Consider the following 22,801-nt stretch of genomic DNA (forward strand, 5'->3'; position numbering starts at 1 on the left):
TAACTTCCGTATAACTATAAAACCACAACCAAACTCATGCTTTATGTCATGACAGCTATAATACAGTTCGTCGCCTTTGAGTGCTGTTGTGACGCCTTTCCCAATCCATGGTATTTCTTGTATAACAGTTATATCGGCCTTGTACTTTGCAAGTACATCCCCCAGTGCGTAAACTGCACCTTCACTATAAAGAGTTCGGACATTCCAGGTGGAGACTCGCGGATCATGGTCCATAAAACGTTTGCTGTGGTCGTCAACTTTTGAGGATTTTGTTTTTCTTTTCTTTCGTTTTTCTCCTACTAGGATGCTTTTTCTAGGGGAGGGTTACTTGAGATGAGAAAGGGACCAAGATAAGGCCTGGACTTTTCCATGTTAAAGCCGGTCAGGACCGTTGCTTGGTATCTTTCATCCCAATGTTTATCATAAATAGCTCTAGTTATGCCGAACACGTTAATGACACATTTTCTCTGGGATAGATCCGGTTTTCTAAATTTTTTAACCAGATATTCCTATATAAAACTCGATGTTGAACCGGTTTTAAGTAAACGATTAAGCTTATATATATATAAATCATTAGAAAGCTACACCTTTTCAGATGTAATTTGTATCATTTTAGTTTTAATTTGTAACAATTTGAAACATTTTAATTGTTTTTCATTTAAAATTTTTATTATTGTTTTTGTAATTCGAATTGTTCCATTTGCGATTCGATTTATTTTATTTGAAATTAGTATTATTTCATTTAAAATTTGAATTATTCCATTTGTAATTCAAAACATTTTATTTGTAATTCGAAAAACCAATTATAAAAACGCAAACAAAATAATAATAATTCGAATTACAAAAGGAATATTTTTAAACGAGTTGTTTATTCAGTATCTAATAAGTCAAATTTATTTCACCAAAAAATTTGATCTATGTTCATTCAAGTTTTCAAGTTGCATGTGACAATAAAAATTTAATTTTGGTAAAGAGACCAGCTATGGAGTCGCTTTGAAAATTTGAGGTTGCGTTTAAGTCCATGATTGATGAGTACAACAACAAAACGGCGTTTGCACTAGAGCTTTTAGCATGGTTAACCTTCTTTATGAGGATTTATTTGACGTTTGCTCTATGGAATTGACATTTTTAAGCAAAAAGGGTATTTAGAACAAACTTAAATATGGAATGTAACTGATTTCTAGTTTACGCGATTTGGTAGCCTTGTTCTCTAATAAAAACTTTCACTCAATTGTCAAGGCTACCATTTCTTAGATTTAATTACATTTGTTTCGATACCTTTTAAAAAAGAAGAAAATGTTTGCAAATGGCTTCACCTTAGTAATCCATTTCCCTTGGATTAAAATCGCTGAATCGATCAGAAGTCAACAAATAAAGCCAATTTTTCAACCGCTTCTGTTTATTAAATTGAACACGCTGCCTTTTTTCCTTCCATTCTTTACAACTTGAGGAAGTTACCATTGCTTAACTTTCGTCATTTACAGTCCACTCCTTGCCAGCTCCCACAAGATTGTACAATCTCTTTATTGGGTTTGCTTCTCTCACTTATGTTATCTAGAACCAATGTATCCTAGAACCTGCTATGTTTCAGACCGCTTAGTTTTAACCGTTTCCCTTTTTTTCTTAGCGCCAACTATTTGTCAAAGAACTGTATCAAATAGCAATTTATATTTTTGTTATGACACAATAGACTTATTCTGGATGCTTCTATAAAAATGGTTATTTAATTTAGAATTGTTCATTTGAACATTTAAATTTCTCCCCCATCACTCTCAGTTATTCCACTCTGTCAGACTTTCTCCCCGTCCCGACCTATTTCATTTGACCATTGACTTGGTTGGGGTTGTGCAACACGAATTTAATTTTTGTTTTGTTCACATTCAACCCAGAAAACAATGACGATCGTGATTTTACTGATATACGCTCCGGTGCCCACAAACAATTGTCTAAAACTATTTGCGATATTTCAAATGGTTGAATATCGTTGTGAATTTATGACTACTTTGCATTCCGATTAGATTAAAATACGTGTTTGAGGGTTGTACAATAAACAAATTTGTTTGTTTTTGTTTGCATAATAGAATTTAGGCACAGCAAGGAGGTACATAAATAATGTTATTTAAATTATTTTTTGTTAGTCTGGCACATTTGTATAAATACAAAAATATATATATAATTTTTGCACTTAGTCTTGGCGTTAATGTATGTAAATAAAAACGTAAGAAAAAACATAATATAAGTCTGATATCTTAGTACCTGTATTCTTATAATTATAGCAGGTCGTACAACCATTAAGTGATTGCTAAAGAGTCATAGAGAGGGCATAGCCGTGGGAAATAATCGCTTTGGTATTCACATTCATCAGCCCTGTTTGATCTGTTTTTAATTATAAATCATTTGCTTCATCGGACTGTATTTGCAGACCTACGAATAAATATCTGATTTGAAAAAGTTAAAACTTTTGACACTTTTCGCATGAATTTTATTTAGTTTTGGACACGGTCCGATATCAAAGTACAGCTTCATGTTTTCTATATATTCGGTCAATCATAGCTCATCTTATCTGATTTAAGTATCTTTTTAATCTAAATATCACTTTTCAATAGTCGTTTTTTATGTGGTTTGAACCTACTTTCGCTCAAGCAAAAGTTAAAAACAATTTGTCGTCTCGTTGCTTTACTTGTTATGCTCATCGACGGACGGTAAAGTACTTTTTGTTTATTTGTATTCCTTATACATATGTGTTCACTCAACTTGACCCACTTTGATTTTGCCAAATCAGGTTTTTTTCAAGGTTGCTGGCATCTCATGATGCAATATAGAGAACAGGTCAAAAAATGCTTATTGGGTGGCTGGTGTGACCGGCTTGGTTGCAATTGCTGCTTATCAAGACAACCCGTATTCAATGTCAGTTGGCCAAAAAGCATACAGATGCAATAATATTTATGCTGTCACTGACACAGATGCACATCTAAGCCAAACGCTTTATATAGTACTTTGCGGGTGGTGTTGGCCGGTTGTCCGTAAAATGTAATTTTGCCAAAATTAATATCGGAAAAAATATTTATATCGCACATGAAGTCCAGCAAGGACCCTCTGACATGAACATTTTTGATATTTTTTTTAATTTTAATTTCATTAAATTTTACTGACACGTATGTTTAAGTATTGTTCGTTCCGTAAAGCATATCTCTACATGTTAAAAATCTAATGCCCAGGCTGAAATTATCCTAATTCAATGAAGTCTTCAAGTCTAAAAATAGTTGAAGAGTAAAATGTGTATATATAAAGATACCAACGTTACTATATGCTTGCTTGAAGGTCGTCCGAAAACGGCCGTTGTGCCAGAAAACATTAATGCCGTGCTTGAACTGTTTATTCAAGTGGCAAACCGTGAGATAGAGGCATTTCTTATACCAGCACATAATTGATATTGCATAAACACCTGTGCGTAAAAAAGAGTTTTTTTCGTTGGATCCAGCACAATTTGATAATCGTTCAAAAAAAGGCTCGAGTCTATTAGTGCAAGGAAATGTTGACAAAATTCGATCGCGATCTTCTAAAGACGTTTATAAGATCGTTACAGGTGGCGAATCATGAATCTATGCGTATGAGCTCGAAACAAAACAGCAATAGACCGTGTAGGTCTTATAGAACCATACAAATGCAACGAAAGTTGTTCATGGAAAAACACTTCCTAATATGGCCTGGAACTTGTTTTGGTCGATCTGGCCCTCCTCCTGATTAAGTTCTGCTGTAGGTCATATTTATTGTAATTTGTGAAAGTCCATCTTATACCTAATAATTTTGATACTTGTTAGTAGTTAATCCTTATTAAGAATAAAGTTCATAAAATGTGATCATTTTTAAATATTTACCGAAAACATGCTTTTTTTAACCTTCATTACATTTTGAAAACATTTATTTGACAACTTGCATTACATGTAAATTATTAGTTTTGGTTATTATTATTGAATTGTGTGGTTTATAATTATAATATAATAATGTATCCATATACTGTATGTATCCATATACTAGGCAAAGTTCCCTCCCTTTTACTATATTTTACAATGTTCTGTATAACGAATATTCTCTGCAAAGTAGTAATTTTTCGTTCCGCAACAGTTACATTATCGATAAATTTGATTATATGTACACACGTATGGATTGTATGTTCGTTCGATAGTAACCAACCCTCAGCTAAAAATAAGCAGTTTCTTTTAATTAAATCCCAACCATATTCAATTACTAATTAATTCTTTTTCGAGTTGAGCTTATTAGATCTATTATTCCTACGTCATTAGTAATTGCTCTCCTATATCAGAAGATTTTTGATCATCAATTATTGTCTACTAAAGTTGTGACAAGTTGATGGTGGCTCAGAACGCTAAGACGCCGGCAACCTTGACACTCAGTTGTCGGAGACCCAGGTTCGAATCCCAGCCTGGCTCGTGCTGAAATTATTTTTTATTTTTGCCTTATTAAGGCGAAGGTCATTTATAGTGATTTTTATTTAATTCTCTTTCGAGTTGAGCTTATTAGATCTATTATATACATTGACAAATTAGGAGTCTACCGAAGTCCCACGCATTTCACGGGTGGTTAAGCCGATCTTCAGTCGTATTGAATGTTGTTTTTGTGGCAGACGAAGGCAAAGCTTGGGAACAAGTATATATATCGCACTTCATTAGATAAATGCATATGCGAAATTATGTCAGTTAATTGAAACTCCAAACTTTTCCTATAGTCCTGCTTGGTAATCCCATTTTTCAATGTTCACAAATATGTACTATGGTAAGTTTTATTCCTACGTCATTAGTAATTGCTCTCCTATATCAGAAGATTTTTGATCATCAATTATTGTCTACTAAAGTTTTGACAAATTGATGGTGGCTCAGAACGCTAAGACGCCAGCAACCTTGACACTCAGTTGTCGGAGACCAAGGTTCGAATCCCAGCCTGGCTCATGCTGAAATTATTTTTTATTTTTGCCTTATTAAGGCGAAGGTCATTTATAGTGATTTTTAATTAATTCTCTTTCGAGTTGAGCTTATTAGACCTATTATATACATTGAAAAATTAGTAGTCTACCGAAGTCCCACGCATTCAACCATTACGCTACGTTTCACGGGTGGTTAAGCCGATCTTCAGGCGTCGATTTATAAAAATCCTTTTCTACAAAGTGAGCTATTTTTAAGTATTGATTTTAAAATTGTGTACCAATAATAATATATATTTTTTTCTCATCTATTTCAGGTCGGAACGTTCTATCGTGCGAGTATCAATCTATCAAAGTAGTAAACCACAACAAATTTGCCCTCCCGATTATTTTTCGAAATTTGAAGATAATTTAGATAATTCTTTAAGTAATTATAATTGTAATTTAGACGACATAATGACGTCAGCATCGCCAATACCTGGTTATGACAGACAGCAAAGGTAATTTCCATAGTATAATATTTTTTATTCGAAATACATAATTTTAATGTGTGTTTTCTCTTTTGCGCAGTACTGATTCCGGCTGGGATAATCCTTTCCGCCCTGGTGGCGACTTATCCCGAGAGGCTGATGAAATTGTTAAAATGATTAGTGGTATGTACAACGGATATATAGAGAACAAGAGAGAATAATATCATTAAGATAATTTTGAATATAGGTCGACATTTAGGGTTAATCCTCATATAAAAGTCCTGTCAATCTGGACATTGAAATGGTTCAGATCAGGTGTGGCGTCGAGAACTTTTACTCACGGTAAATCGAAAATCTGAAATTACAGTATCATCCATTGTGTATTATACTTTCAATCGGTCAGTACCATTATTCGTATCATGATAGGATATAAGAATGTTATTTAGGATCTGCTTTAGGATTTCCTCTATCTGCCAGTTTGTTAATTTAATTATTAAAGCTCAGAGACGTAGGCAATTATTTTGACAAAATCGATTTTCGGATTAAAAGACATAATAATTGTCTGCATTCATATAACGGGAGAAAATTTAACACGATTTTGACAATTCATAACTTTATATCTTTTGGAAACTTAAACGTAATTATTAGTCCAAAATGAATTTTATTTGCTATATTATTAAAGCGATATACCAACAAATTGACGATAAGTTATATTTCTTATAGCTGTTCGTAATAATTTAATTTTGATAGAATTTGATATTTGAGGATATTTCGTACCAACCCATAAGGCAATCAAAAGCCAAAAGTTTCGCAAATTACATCTTTGGTTATTACGAAATTAGGTGGGCATTAAACGAACATAGGTTTATTGAACATTTTTATTTATTGTTGATATTCTAGTCGGGGATTGAACTGCAGACCTTCTGAGTGCAATGCTTACGTGCTTGCAACTGCACCACTGTGGCTCCCGTGCAAAAAGCGATTGCAAATATGTATTGGGACTTTACATAAATCTCAAACGTTTTGAACTAAATTTGCACACTGTGTTCTAAACTTGTTTTCAACGGTGACATAAAATACCCCTTCCTGAGACGAAAACTTTAATGTTTCTCAATAATTGCATATTTATGTAAAATATTTTAGCCCCTGATGTCTGGGACCTTATAAGCATTCGCCTGATGCAGATAACACTGTACAACACAAAAAGTAATTACTAGATAATTCGGCCAGATTATGAAAGAGGACCGAAATAAAGAAGAAACTTGTATCGGCGTTTTGAAAGTTTACGTCGGGAAGTAACTAAATAGGTGTGGCAAGTTCCGCCCATTTCTACAGGTTCCGAAATATTTGACATCAGATTCATTGGAATCCTTGCGAGTCACTAAACGGGTCTTTTTGGTCCCTTTTTTTCAAAAACGTTTAAAAACTCCGTTAAAATGTGATCGTATCAGATCAAAATATTCTACAAAATTATTTGCCATAAATTTTACTATAAGTCCCCGAATATACCAAAACTCTAAATCGTACCTAAACGCAGGGATCTGCCAAAAGTAAAATCACGTTTTAGGGTTAATGTTGTACTTTGTCCGAGTTTATTAAGTTTTGTCCCACAAAACTTCATTCTAGATAGAAGACGTCAAAGACAAAATATTCTCCATTAAATTTTAATACAAGTCGACGAATAAATGAAATATGTGTATTGTAAATACATATAAATACATCAAGAAAATACATATATACATCAAATTTGCTAACAAAACACCCATGTATTTCTTGAATAAATTTGTTTTGTTCTTTTGTCGAGTTAATGCATGAAAGTAACATGAAATTTAGTTTTAGACGAAAGGTGTTAAAGGAAGAAATATTCTACACAAAAATTTCACTGTAAGTCCCAGAACAAACTAGATATTATAGGTAGAAATTATTTGTTAAACTTTTAGACTCTCAATTAAAATTTATTCCATACTGAGTCAAAATCTCATAGAATACTTCACTTTTTGGGGATTGTGTCAAAAGAAGAAATATTCCAAATCAAATTTCATTATGAGTCTCTGAACAAAAGAAATTTGTTGCTATAATATTTAACATCCCCAGAAGCTTTCGCTTTTTATATGTGATTTAGGTACATATTCTACCGTTTTTTTCACATTTTCGTTATCTGCGGTCACAAAATATATTTTATTGATGTTTTTCATAATAAATTCTTTCAGAAGATTATGTGCGCCAGATCCAAACTGTTTTTGGAATATCTATGATGAATATATATAGGGCAAATAGTGATAACCCAGATCGGTCTTCGTAAAATTACGTATTTTAGTGCTAAAAACTAAAATAACGTCATCAGGATAAGTCATAGGTTCCTGATTTTGTATGTGAAAATGCGGGGATAGTCTACGCCTATTGTCCAGTGAATATATATGTATCTGACATACGAGTCCTACCATCCATGATTTTGACATGGTCCTAAATAATATAATGATGGCAGCTACTCCTGCTCTGATAAAATTGACTGAATTAACCCTAGAAACTGGCATACATGTGTGTATCATGAATGATCATAACAAATACATACACATTGTCAGTTTTGAATGACGATTTTTTGCAATTATCGATAACTCTCCAACCGTCCAGCAACCACGAAATATTTTGTGGTTGCATGATGAATGACAAAAATGAACGGCCACACTAGCAAGCAACAACAAAGCTGTCATTCAAAACTGACAATGTGTACCCAGCTTTAGTTAGGATATGGCTAGTTACTTCGATTTCAAGGGGTAATTCAGTCAATTTTATCAGAGCAGGGGCTGGATTCTTATTCTATGAAAATTTGAAATGAAAAATATTTTCTTTATAATTTTTTTCATTTGACATTTATTTCCTTTATAAAATTTTTCATTTCACAGTTTCATAGAAACAGAATTCAGCCCCAGGGGTAGCTGCCATCATTATAGTATTTCGGACCATGTCAAAATCATGGATGTTAGGACTCGTATGTCAGATATATATTCACTGGACAATAGGCGTAGACTATCCCCGCATTTTCACATACAATATCAGGAACCTATGACTTATCCTGATGAGAGAATATTTTTGTCTTTGACGTCTTCTATCTAGAATGAAGTTTTGTGGGACAAAACTTAATAAACTCAGATAAAGTACAACATTAAACCTAAAACATGATTTTACTTTTGGCAGAATCCTGGCGTTTAGGTACGATTTAGAGTTTTGGTATTTATGGCAAATAATTTTGTAGAATATTTTGAACTGATACGATCACATTTTTAAACGCTTTTGAAAAAGGGACCAAAAAGACGCGTTTAGTGACTCGCATGAGGGTTAATTTTTTCATAAAAAGATAGCCCGCATTTGGTGTCAGTAATATTGCCAAATACACTTTATACCTAAAATGCAAGCATTCAAAGGATTCTAATGTTGAATATTTCGAAACCTGTAGAAATGGGCGGAACTTGCCACGCCTATTTAGGTTACTTCCCGTAAACTTTCAAAACGCCGATACACGTGTCTTCTTTTTTGCTGTCCTCTTTCATAATCTGTGCGGGGTTTCTTGTAATTTAAAAAAAGTTCAATCTTGTTGTACAGTGTAATTAAATTGCTTTAAGGATTTATAGCAGCATTATTGCAAATTTCGTGTATAGCAGTTCCGCTCTACTATTATTTTGCACGGTACTGTATATTGGACTATATGAAATGCTAACATTGAAGAAAATTATATTACTGCAACAGAAATATGATCTCAATAAGTACAACAAAATAATATTGAAGATGTTACGATTGAAGACTGTGTTTGTTTTGTTTTGATTTCATGGATAAAGACATTCTAAAAGACATTATGTCAAATCAGTATCAGAAATCAAATATTAAAAGTGGAAGATGGAAGATGGAAATGTTTCTCAATGTTTAGAGCAGGGTTTCGGAGTCGGAGTCTACGAGTCGGAGTCGAGCAATTTTGCTGGAGTCGGAGTCGGAGTCTGAGTCGGAAAAAATAACTCGACTCCGACTCCGGGCAAAATTTTTTTCTACGTTATAGATATATAACCTTAAATTTGGAACAAGAACATTTTTTTAAAATGATATGATATGATGAAATTATGATATTTACTATCCTCTGAAGTGTAGTCTATTCATCCCTATTTTGTTGATCCAATTGATTCTTCACATTTTTGCAAACAATAGTAAAGTTCTATCAATCGAATTAAGATATGACCTTTAACCTCTTTCGTCAGAAGTCTTACTGGTCTTCTTACAAAGGTCTATAGGTATTCTCATCTTGTTTTTTTAAGAGAAGTCATCATTGTCTTCTATTAAAGACATTGTGGTCTCTATGGGAAATCTTACTGAATACACTATGACACAAAGCGGAAGTTAAGATCTGGGGGAGGAAAATTCCTTTTGGGAATGAAAGCCCCAATTGAGAACCCCAAAGGATCCCATAGCTGAAATTTCTGAGTCATGACATAATGATTTTTTTGATTGACCCTCATCAATCATTGAGAAAATAGCTTTATATCTCTGTTGGGAGATATTGTTTCATTGTTAGATTACATGTTTTCAGTTAAATGGAATGATGAACCTTTATGTCAAATATGCTGTCCTTCTAGCTTAGTTTCTTCCATGTCCTTTTTGTTCTTGAACTCATAAACTAAAACAAAATGAAATTTTCTACAAAAATGTTCCACCGAAAATTATATGTAGGTTTCCCATATCCAAGAAATCGATATTGTCACGTTTTTATTGTCCGTTATCAGTTTTACCCGTTCCTTTCTTAAAAAAAAAAAACGTATGTTTATGTATTTCGGTAAATTTCGCATAATCTATTAACTATATATCAAATTCGGATGGTTACGCTTCTGAATTAGGCATCATAAATTCGTTGTTGGTTAACAGAAACCTCACAAACGGCGAATCTTTCATCTAGGATTCATTAAATACTCAATGAGGGCTTTAGACATAGATATTCAAATAACAGAATCTGTCAGAGTTTTCTGCACATTCAATTGCATATTCGAAATTCAATGAAATACATAATCATAGAGTTTTCATAAGTAAGGATCGGGTAAAAGTGATAAAGGACAATAAAAACATGACAACATCGATTTCTTGTCCTAGTGAAGCGACACTACATAACATTTTCCTAGCAACATATTTGTAGTATATTTTCATGCACGAAATCTCATCGTTTGCTAATTTTTCAGTTCCAGAAAACATCCATCTGCCTTTGTGCTGAGTGGTGTACACAATATATCTCAAATATTTCAATAAAATTATCCACTCCACACCAAAGTTCAAAATGTGAGCGCTGAATTTTAGTTTAAGGGGTGATCCCTTTTTATAAATTTCAGAAAAAGGTAGAAAGTATAAATAGCATAGAATATGTTGTCAAATTTTTAAGTCGATCGGAACAATATTGCCTCAGTATGAGCGTTGGATGGGAATAATTTATTTTATTTTGTATGCAGCATATAAACCTTGTTTTTCTCGAAATCGGCCACAAAAATATATGACAATTGGTTTATTAGTTTCCGAGATAGAGTTGGCACCGCAAAATGCTTTAATGAAAACAAATTTTCGTAGACGACCTCAAACCTTCGTAATATTTTTCTCTTTCAGATGAAAAAAAAAATCTGCCAAAAAGTTACGTAGTTTTCTCGGAAAAAAAAGCATGAAAAATGGCTTTTATTGAGCTTTAGAACTGGTCTCCTTTTAAGGCTAAGCACACTTAATCGTAAATTGCTTATAGTTTTTATTGCATGTAGTCCTTACGATTTGTATTGCCCTATCATTTTCAAATATTTTGAAGGCTTAAAGATATTCTCACCCGGAAGAAATCCGTCCAGAATATACTCGTGCAAAAAAATGAAAACCGACAAAAACTTTCTAACTATTTTTCAATGTAAGATTCGGCAGAAACAATATTGATATGTTCGAATGTATTCGAACCAATGCCCTTTCTTTTCTAATGAACAAGTAAGGAAAATCTAACACATTAGCAAATATAGGCCAAAATATAGGAAAAAGTTAAAAATGTATGCACATTTTATTCATTTTTAGTGGTAGAGGAATTCACTCTCGGAGTCGACCCGGAGTCTGAGTCGGAGTCGGAGTCGTGAAAAAAATCGCCTGGAGTCGGAGTCGGAGTCGAGCCAAAAATACCTCGACTCCGAAACCCTGGTTTAGAGACATCATCATGATAACATTTTCGGAGTGTCGCAAGAATGTCCCTGATCCTATTTTTTCTTCCACTGCTCATTGTGAAGACTTTTTACATAAAGAGATGTGAACAAATCAAAACACTTCCAAATAAAAAATAATTTTGTGTTTATCCAGAGTACACTCGTTTGTTTGTTCTTCACGCATGTATGTACATATGTAGGTGAAATTAAACTACATTTCCCCGGTCTTCCTATAACGAATGTTCTCTATAATGTAGTAATTCATCGGTCCTCATGAATGAACGAATAAAATATTCAACTTGATTAAATGGGAAAATACACGTCATGTGTTGTGCTATTGTGACGAGGTAAACCCATAATTAAAATGTTTACCCCAAATCTTTCCCGTCTTTCTTGGTATTCGAATCGCTGATGTCATATTTGTCATAAATATCAGACATATCAGACGATATTACAATTTATAATCACCAATACATAAGCACATTAAAATATATTTGCGTTTTTTGATTGTTTATGGATTGTTTTTATAAAAACGGTAACATCTCAGCTATTATCTATTTTATACATCTAATGATGTAACATAATAAATAATGGGTTTCATCGGGCTCATTTTGGAACATCATTAATTTATTAATTCTATTCTACACACATTGATTTCGTGATTGAATGTTAATGGATTTCTATCACATTTCATTCGCATGTGAATAGAACCACATGAGTATACAACCACGCCACGCAACTCTTTTATTTACATATGTACGTTAGGGATATAACTTTTTGCACTTTTTTGCAAATATCAAAAATACCACCACATAGCCGTGTAGAGCATGAAAAACTATTATGAAATACGGTGACAATTTTTCTGTACCGCGAAAAAAGTTTCCGCACCAAATGCATTGAAGTTCTGTAATCCATTTTTTAATTTTATCTGTCATAACAACATATTTGCTTTTCATTCAAATTTTTTTTGTAATCTAATTTAAAATCATTATCAAAGCGTTCTGGACCAATTTGTTCTAAAATCGCGCCATTTCGGGCCATATTAGGATTTTTTGGCACTATTGCAATTTTTGGTTTTTCTTTATAAACTCGTGAGTTTTATGTTTATATTTTTTTAGCCTATCGGACAAGAGAATATGGAGTCATTTGCAACTATTTCGCGAAAGTTACAGGCTATTTTTGTTGACATTGCCTGTGAGAAATGTATTTTTTTCTATAAATATTTATTCAAACAAAGCAAATTTAAAAATGTAAGTAGAAAAAGTATCAAAAGGGTTTTACAGCCTGTTCATGTATGTCGACCGAAAAGTTTTTTGCGCTTCGAAAGTGGAAAAAAAATCATTTTCTGTTCATGTAAACGCCTTCGAAACGAAAATCTATGCGACCGACAAGCCATACGAAATAACACGTAAACGTACACTTTTCCATTAAATTTGGGTTTATGTATTTCGAAAGGGCTGTCTCTTATAGAAAGAGAATGTCAAAATTACTCACTTGCTTTGTAGCTGCCTTGTAGAACGTAAACTCGCGAATAACACCGAAAATCTTAAAACAAATTTATGCAACATATTCTTGAAACAAAATAAAAATTTTATAGACACGTTTTAATGGCTGTTTCATACATTATTTTGAAGAAATCAATAAAATAAAATAATTCGAAATACCGACACATTTTATTTTTCAAACAAAACAACTCACACATATTCCAATGTTTGTATGTATATGTGGATTTTGTTTTCATTTCTCATTTGGCTCTCATTTATGGAACATAGTTGTACAAATGTACATTCAAATTAGTAGTATTTCGCATAGGATACGTAACAGCAGTCGCACGATAGTTTGCGAAATACATGAACGCATTTTTAGACGGAAGTGCGTGACTGCTTTCCTTTCGTACAGGTTTCCGTGCGACATACATGAACAGGCGGTTAGTAATCAAAGTTGGTGCGGAGACTTTTTTCACCGAATCGATCTTAGAAACGCGTTTTCATTATTAGGACATAATTTCCCACATGGTACTGGTGTTGTATTTTTGTAGAAAACAAATACGATTCTCACAAGCAAAGTCAACAAAAACAGCCTGTAACTTTCGCGAATTCGTTGCAAATGACCCAATATTCCCTGGTTCGATAGGTTAAAAAATATAAACATAAAATTCACGAGTTTATAAAGAAAAACCAAAAATTGCAAATGTGTCAAAAAATCCTAATGTGGTCCGAAATGGCGCGATTTGAGAAGAAATTGGTCCAGAACGCTTTGATAATGATTTTAAATTAGATTACAAAAAAATAAAAATTTTAATGAAAAGCAAATATGTTGTTATGACAGATAAAATTAAAAAATGCATTACAGAACTTCAATGCATTTGGTGCGGAAACATTTTTCGCGATAGAGAAAAATTGACACCGTATTTCATAATACTTTTCCATGCTCTACACGGCTATGTGGTGGTATTTTTTGGTTATAGCCCTAATGTACGTATATATTCACAGGGAGGATTTCTATATTAATAAAATCGTTATTGATTCGTCAATGAACTCACGAAGTCTTCCATTTCCTTGTAAAACATGGATGTATCGAAAAAATTTCGAACTTTTAATATTCTAAATAGCGTAGTATTCATTTTCAAGGCACTTGTGTGCAAAAAACTGCAACTGCGGACAAAAACCCTATTTGGGTTTTGTGGTGTTAGATCGGGTTTAGATTTTATGGTTAAATATTGAAGTAATCAACTCGAAAAACTGCATTTATTGCCTCCAGATGCAAAATATATGTAAAAATTCAATTTTTTGTATATTTCAAAACTTTTAGATTTCGTTGCATTTTTTTCTTCTCTTTTTTTTTTTTTGTTTTTTGAAAAAATTTGAATTATACGGAATAGTGAATGATTTTATTATTATCTGGTCATTATTGTATTAATGGTGATGCAACCTAGGGTCTATTTGACTTATTGGCATTACAATGTATGAATAATAAATAAAATAAAAATATCCGTTGGGATGTGATTCACAACTCTTCAGAACATTCCATTCTTGTAAAATGCCTCTATCACGCTGTCTCTGGCACATTTTTCAAAGACAATTTGTTAAATATATCAACAATGCACAGTGGTCGCACTTGTATGGAAAAAGTGCAAAAAATAGTTCTAATCGAGCTACCGCCTCCAAAGTTTAAACGTAGGTTTATAACAAGCCAAAAAGATAGAAAACCATTTTTAGTGGATGTATGTCCATATTTGGTTATAGCTCCCATAGAAAGGTAACGCCCGATTTTTGGTATTTTGACGATTTTGCCCAAATTTACCAACCGATTTGGATGTTATTTAGCATTTTGAGTTCTGAGTGAATAAACTACCTCCTTGCAAAAAATATTGAATATTTTTTATAGGTCTACGTTTAGGTATAGCCCCCATATATGTAAATGTACCCTCAGATTTTCGGTATTTTGACAATTTTAGCGAAATTTTCCAACTGATTTGTCTGTAATTTGGCATTTTGAGTTCTGAGTGAGTGTGTGTATAGCTCCCATATATACGTACTTCCCGATTTTCGGAATTTTGACGATTTTACAGGTGAGGTATAAGAGGAATAACTTAGCGGGTGGCAGATGGGGGCAGCTGGACTTTTTTTTAATCGTAAACTAGAGACTTTCCCCTGCTTTTAAAAAAAATCTAAAGTCACAAATACTCACAACATTAGCAAAACTCAACATAAATTAACAGTAATTATATTAAAAATAGCAGAAAAAGTCATTTATAAAGAATTTATTTTTAATGAAGTTAGAAAACGAATTATGAATTTGTTTTTTCATAAAAACATTGTCAATGCCATCACCTATAAGTTTCATTTTGAAAATACGAATGCTTTGCGGATGTAATTTTCGTTTTTAAGGCCTCACATAGAAATCACAGTTTCTTCGCATAACCGATGTAAATTTACAAAAATAATGCTGGATGTTAAAAATTTGATATGTTTAGAGAATATTTATTTCAGCCTGTGTGGACTTTTTTTTGAAACATGTTTTGTAGAAAGTATGAGATGAAATACATACCACCTAAACAACATGAAATAAGTATTTTAGAGTTTCAGAATATTCTAAAGAATTACTGAGTACATTATTTGTAAAATTTTTGCGAAAGGTTACTCGGTTCGACTCCCAATATTTTAGCTGCTACTGACCATAATTCCAGAAATTAGGTAAACTTTCGTATATTTTCTAGAATTTGATGCGCTAAATGCCGTTTTACATACTTCTTCTGTTTGACACTTAAGTTCTACTACTATAGGGATACAATATTCAGAAGACCGCGAAGCAAAATCCTTAGGTCCTGTTAGCTCGATTAATTCAATTAATTAAAAATTCTATTTAGTTCCTGAGATAACGTCCCGATCAGTGGTAAAAAGGTCGTTTAGCCGGGTTTAGATGAGACTATAAAACGCAAACCCGATCTAACAACACGAAACCCAACTAGGGTTATTGTAGTCTGGATATGAACTTCCAGAAAATGCCCAGAATACGTTTTTTGCATTTTCAGTGTTGCACATTATTATATATGTTATTATATAAAGAATGACAATTATAGGTTAGGTTAGGTTAGGTTTGGGGATGTGTAGTCAATATATATGTATATCGACTACGCCACTCGGAGACCTTTCGGTCCATTGTGATCATCCATAAAGAAAAAAAAAGAGGTTCAGAATTACCTGAAAAGAGAAGAGAAAAGAGAGAAGAATAAAGAAAAAAGGGGGGTATGATTTGGAGAGTAGTAATAAATGAATTATTAATAAGAAAGAATGAAGATATAATAAAGACAGAGAGGGTGGTTTATTTGGCGATGGTGGAAAAAACTGTCAGAGAAGTAGTTACGCTTATGGGTCGCGCCGTCCCAGCCACTTCAGATTTTTGATGATGTTGTTTATGATCGTTGGTTCCATGTTTGAGTAGAAGGTTAAACTTGGAGGAAAGCGTATTCCTGTTAATCTATACCGCTTTCGAGTTAACATCGGGCAACGACATAAAATATGCTCGATCGTCTCCGTTTCCTCCTCATCTTCACAGAGCCTACAATAGTCCACGCCATCATCCTGCCATTTGCCGATAAAGGCTCGGATGTTGCAATGGACGGTAATGACTCCCGTCAATACCCTGATTTCTGACTTACTCAAACTTAAAAGCGAAGTTGTTCTCCTTGTTGAAAGATTCGGCCAAATGGCCCTTGACACGTTGCACCTTGGTTCATTATGCCATAGTTCCTTGGCTTGTTCTTCAAAGAACGTCTCCACCTTCCGAAAAACGTGACATATGGGTGGTTTAATAGAAACAGTGATAGCTTGACTTGTTGATTGAGATCCGTGTCTTGCCAGTTCATCTGCCTTCTCGTTTCCCACAATGTCACAGTGTCCCGGTACCCAGCAGAGTCGGACAGCGTTAGTTAGGTTCGCCAAGGCAGTTCTACACTCAAGAACGGCCTCAGACTTGATATTGGGGGATTTGATGGCTTTAAGAGCCGGCTGACTATCAACGAAGATAGTCACCGGTTCAAAGATTTCAGCATCCAGACTTTTTATCAACTCTGCGGCCATTTTGATCGCGAAGATTTCTGCTTGGAAAACGCTACAGTCGCTGTTCAACCTATATGAGTATTCGAGGCAAAGCTTTTCGCAGTAGACGCCAGCTCCGGTACCTTCTTCCATCTTGGAACCGTCTGTATAGAAAGCCAGACCGTCCAGAGGAGAGTTACTACGGATCCAGTCATCTCTACTAGGGATAACGACCTCAAAATCATCAAATCTATGGATTGGTGATAAGTAGTCGCTGAATTTCCCCTGCTGATTTAAGCTAAGGTTTGGCCCTAGCTCTCGAAGAATGCATGCATGACCATAGGTGCTGTCACGCCAACGATTCAATTCATGTAGCCTTAGGGCACTACGTGCTGCTTGACCTTTGATGCTAAGTCTCGTGGGCAAGAGGTTTAGCATCGCGTTCAGAGCTGCTTGTGGTGTACTTCTAAAAGCTCCAGTTATCAGGATCGAGGCTGCCCTTTGCACCTTGTCTATGCTGCCCGAGTTCGATTTATGTCGAAGCGCATGCCACCAGACAAGACATCCATAGGATAGGATGGGTCTCACCACAGTATTATACAACCAGTGTATAATAGCTGGATTTAACCCCCAACTTTTCCCAATCGAATTCTTACATGAGTAGAGTGCGATCATACCTCTCTTCGTCCGTTCCTCGACGTTCCTTTTCCATCTCAGTTGAGAATCCAGGATTGTACCTAGGTATTTGGCCTCAGGAGATAGATGCAACTGCACTCCATCCAATGTTGGTGGTATGAAGTCGCCAAGCTTACGCTTTCTGGTGAACAATACCAGTTCTGTTTTCGTTGGATTTACACCAAGGCCATTTATGGTGGCCCAACGAGACAGATTTGATAAGGCTCCTTGCATAAGCTCCGAAATTGTGGACAAGAATTTGCCAGTTATTAGTAAAACTACATCATCCGCGTATGCGACAACCTTGATGCCCTGATTGTCGAATTCCGCCAAAATATTGTTTATCACAAGTAGCCACAGCAGCGGTGAGAGTACATCTCCCTGGGGAGTACCTCTAGTTAATGTCTTCCTTGTTGTCAACTCCCCAATGCTGGAATTTATGATCCTGCTCTCCAGCATTCTCTTTATCCAGCAGATCAGGGTTTCCGGGGTGTTGACCGATCTAAGCGAGAGATGAATGGATTCAAGTTTTACGTTGTTAAAGGCTCCTTCTATATCTGTAGTGTATTTACACAAAAGAAACTTCTTTGTTTCAACTCCAAATGCTTAATGTTCTTTTATTTTGCATCAACAAACATAACTAGCTTAAAAACTAACAAGTGGCTATATATGTACATATGTTTATGTGTGTATGCATATACAAGTTACCATGTATCTTTATCACTCAGAGATAAATAGATGAGAGTGAGAGTAAATGATACTTGTAACTGCATACAGTAATTAAAAGAAGAAGAAGATCACATACCGCACATTAGGATGGATCGTACTGAAATATGTATTAGGGTGGAACGTAAATACAAATACTCTATATGCTCCCCCTAAAGTTGGCAATCAATATAATATTTAAAAATATGAATATTTATGTTCATAATAAATTCACTGAATGTAAATAATAAATAAATAACATTATTTTGAATTCCATATTTGGTTATTGACTTAATGATTGAATCATAAAATTATATAATGATAAAACAATTTATGAAACAATTTTTAATATAATTTTTTTTTTTTTTAATTACGAGATCATATTATATGATATTTTAAAGGAAAATTCAAACATTTTTAAAAAAATTGATTGAATTATTATTTTAATTTTTCTTCACAACTCTACCTCCTTCTCTTGGTCTGAGTTCTCTTCTAGGGTGTATAATCTCTTCTGGAGCATGGTTTTCATTAGCAACAAGTGAAGAATTATCATTATTTACATGTGATTGTAAATCAGGCTCAATGACGTGTGGATTTTGTTGTCTACGTTGTCTTCGGATTTGATCAAGATGCCGTTTTATGACATACTTGTTATGGTTTAAAATGCAGGAATAAGATTGAGGTCCTAGTTGATGTTTTATGGTTGCTTGAGTCCAACTAGGTTTGTTAGGGTTACGATAATCACGCACCATAACTTCCTGACCTTCGCAAAACTGGATGTCACGGTTACCTTTATGATTTAAAATGTTGTGTTGTTGTGAATTCATGATTCTTTCTTTTGTTTTAGGAGGTTTGAGAAGAGAAAAGCGAGTTTTTAATGTTCTACCAAAGAAAATTTTTGCTGGAGACTCGCCAGTACTACAATGTACCATGTTTCGGTAGTCCATTAGAAATCGACACAAAATTTGATCTAAATTTGAATCCTTATTTTGGTCCAAATTGGCCAAAATAGACTTTTTGAATGTTTTTACAAAATTTTCTGCCTGTCCATTCGTAGATGGATGTCCAGGAGCAGTCAAAATATGTTTAATACCATTTAATGATAAAAATCTTTGAAAATCATGAGAAGTGAACTGTGATCCATTGTCACTTACAATGGTATCAACCAGTCCATAACGTGAAAACATCTCTCTTAGCTTCGAAATTGTGAAATTTGTTGTCATATCTTTAGTTTTGAAGACTTCAACAAACTTTGAAAAAGAGTCAACAACAATTAAAAAGTAAAAATTTTTGATTGGGCCAGCAAAATCAATGTGAATTCTACTCCACACTGAATCACTAGGCATCCATGGAATCAATGTACTCTTTTCTGGACTTGATTGAAGTTTTTGACAAGAAACACAATTTGAAATCAAATGTTCAATATCTTTGTCCAGACCAGGCCACCATACATATGATCTGGCAAGCGCTTTTGTTTTAACAATACCCAAATGAGAACGATGAAGTTCTTCCAAAATTTTTGACCTTAGGGTTTTAGGAACTACTGTCCGATATCCCCACAAAATACATCCATACTCAACTGAAAGTTGAGTATACTTTTCACGAAAAGGTGAAAGATTGTCATCATGACAATTAAGTAAAGTGCCTTCTAAAACCAAATCGGCAACTTTTGACAAAATTGGGTCTCGTCTTGTTTCACGAGATACATCTTTGAAATTTAAGTTCAAGTTATTCTCTTGACTTTCAATAAAATTTATGTAAGAATTTTCAATAGTTTTCGATTCAAAACATTTTTGAGGCATTCTTGAAATGCAATCAGCTTCATTTTTAACACCCTTGACGTGTTCAATGGTATAAACAAATCCTGAAAGGATTAATGCCCAGCGTTGCATCCGCGCTGAAGCCATAATAGGCAAACCTTTGTTGCTACCAAACAAACATAAAAGTGGACGATGATCCGTTCGTAAAACGAATGGATTTCCCAATAAATATTGGCGAAGTTTTGTAACACAAAACACAATTGATAAAGCCTCTTTCTCAAGAGTGCTATAATTTCGTTCACTTTTTGACAAAGCTCTTGAAACAAAAGCAATTGGTCTTAAACCATCAGGAAATTTGTGAGATAAAATCCCAGCTACAGCATTATTTGATGCATCTGTAGTCAAAACAATTGGCAGATCAGCTTTAAAATGAACCAAAACTTGGTCTGAGGTTATAGCCTTCTTAATTTCATCATAAGACTTTTTGCATCTTTCTGACCAATCGAATTTCACATCTTTGCTTAACAAGTGATAAAAAGGCGACATAATTTGCGCAAAATTGTTAATAAATTTGGAATAATAATTTGCCATACCGACAAAAGCTCGCAACTCGGAAACATTTTTGGGAATAGGAGCAGAAATCACACTCGAAATTCTCTCATTATTCTTACGAAGACCATTTTTGTCAATATTAAATCCTAAATAGGATATTTCTGATTGTAAAAACAATGACTTATTGACATTAAGTTTTAATCCAGACGATTGAAGCTTCTGGAGAACTAATCTTAAGGTTCTGATATGCTCTTGCATATTTCTACCAGTGACCGTAATGTCATCTTGGTAAACAACAACATAGGGAATATCCCTTAAAAGATTTTCCATAGTTTTCTGAAAAATAGCCGCAGCTGTTTTGACACCAAAAGGTAATCTTTTTACTTTTAAAGTACCAATATGTGTACTCCAAGCACATAATAATTGAGATTCTTCATCTAAAACAAGTTGATTATAAGCATTTGATAAATCAAGCTTCGTGAAAAGTTCACCTCCCTGCAATGATGCAAAAATTTCATCAATTCTGGGTAATGGATACTTAAAATCCAACAAACATTTATTTAGGGTAACCTTGTAGTCACCACAAATTCTTAAATCGCCATTAGGCTTCAAAATTGGAACTAAAGGAGTTCCCCAATCAGAGTTATCAACTGGTTCTAAAACACCAGATTTAATTAAATCTTTTAATTTGGTTTCAACTTTACTTTTCCAAGCCAAAGGTAAGGGTCTTGGTTTGCAAAAAATAGGAATTGCGTTTTCCTCAACTCTCAACGAAACTTTAGTGACATTAAACTCTCCCAACTTTTCTTCAAAAACACTCGAAAACTCGCTTTTAATTTGATTAATAATCATAGAATTTGAGTTTGAGCAATCAATTTTGTTGACTTGCAACAATTCAAAATTAAAAGAACGTAAAAACGTACGACCTAACAAAGGAGGATTCGATGAATCTACAACAACAACAACTATCGATTTTGTTTTACCTTGAAAAGTAACCGAGGCATCATACTCACCAACTAGGTTCAACTTATCACCACTATAATCCACGTATGGCACAAGACATGGACGAAGCATCTTCTTAATATTGTTCTTCTCCAGGAACGACTTAGGCAACAACGTACACGGAGCACCTGTATCACACACAGCTTTTAACTCAACTCCATCAATAACAACCGGAAGAGAATATACTCCACTAGAGTTGCACTCCGACACACTAAAAATTGAGTAATTAAAAACATCATCATCATCATAATTATTTTGATCTTCAGAAACAAAATTAACACTTCTCTTTTTGTAGCAAACTGAAGCCAAATGTCCAATTTTACCACACGAATGACATTTGCTGTCCTTGTATTTACAAGCTTGCGACTTATGATTGCGCCAACCACAATGCGAGCACACAGGTTTTCTACCATTTTCAAATTTGTTGTCTCTGCCACCGCCACAACTACCTCTGCTACCATCGCCTCTGCCGCTGCCATTTGAACCGCCTCTGTTACCGCTGCTACCACTGCTTCTATTGCAACCGCCATTTGCATTTCCAAAATTTTTCTTGGCAAACCTCTGCTTATTTACATAGTTCACCGAACTCTGCTCAGCCTCTGCTGCCCTTGACATATTTTTTGTTTCCATAATCATGGCTTTTCGCAACGCCATTTGCATCGTCAACTTTTCATCCTCTTCGCACAGCCTTTCAAAAATGAAATTTGGCAACCCCATCACAAATTGATTTAACACAAAGGCTTCCAAATGATCGCCAAATTTGCAATTAAGCGCCAACGATTTAACTCTGGCGTACCACTCTGCTACCGATTCACTTTCAGCTTTGGTTGAAACATGGAACTTTTTCCTTTCGCTGAACACAATTGTTGGTGGTGTGTACTGTGTGTCCAAAATTTCGCACAAATCTTCATATTTCTTGGACACAGGACTATCGGGACTACACAAACTATGCAACACTTTGTATGCC

General features: G+C 34.2%; 1 protein-coding gene across 5 annotated transcripts in view; it reads left to right on the top strand.

The window, feature by feature from the left end:
- LOC141399689 (uncharacterized) overlaps positions 1-22,801 on the top strand; it is a 132,512-nt gene that overhangs the window by 105,270 nt on the left and 4,441 nt on the right. For 3 of the 5 annotated variants that reach the window (XM_073978897.1, XM_073978898.1, XM_073978899.1), the window contains 2 exons: positions 5,257-5,439; positions 5,510-5,592. In XM_073978897.1, coding sequence (XP_073834998.1) covers positions 5,257-5,439; positions 5,510-5,592 — 266 coding nt within the window. Of the gene's footprint in view, positions 1-4,573; positions 4,795-5,062; positions 5,183-5,256; positions 5,440-5,509; positions 5,593-22,801 lie in introns of those variants that run through there. The other 2 variants (XM_073978901.1, XM_073978900.1) reach the window with 2 other exon arrangements.

Source organism: Musca autumnalis, unplaced genomic scaffold (genome assembly GCF_047663935.1).
Source record: "Musca autumnalis isolate F117 unplaced genomic scaffold, ASM4766393v1 scaffold_3, whole genome shotgun sequence".
NCBI classification, from domain to species: domain Eukaryota; kingdom Metazoa; phylum Arthropoda; class Insecta; order Diptera; family Muscidae; genus Musca; species Musca autumnalis.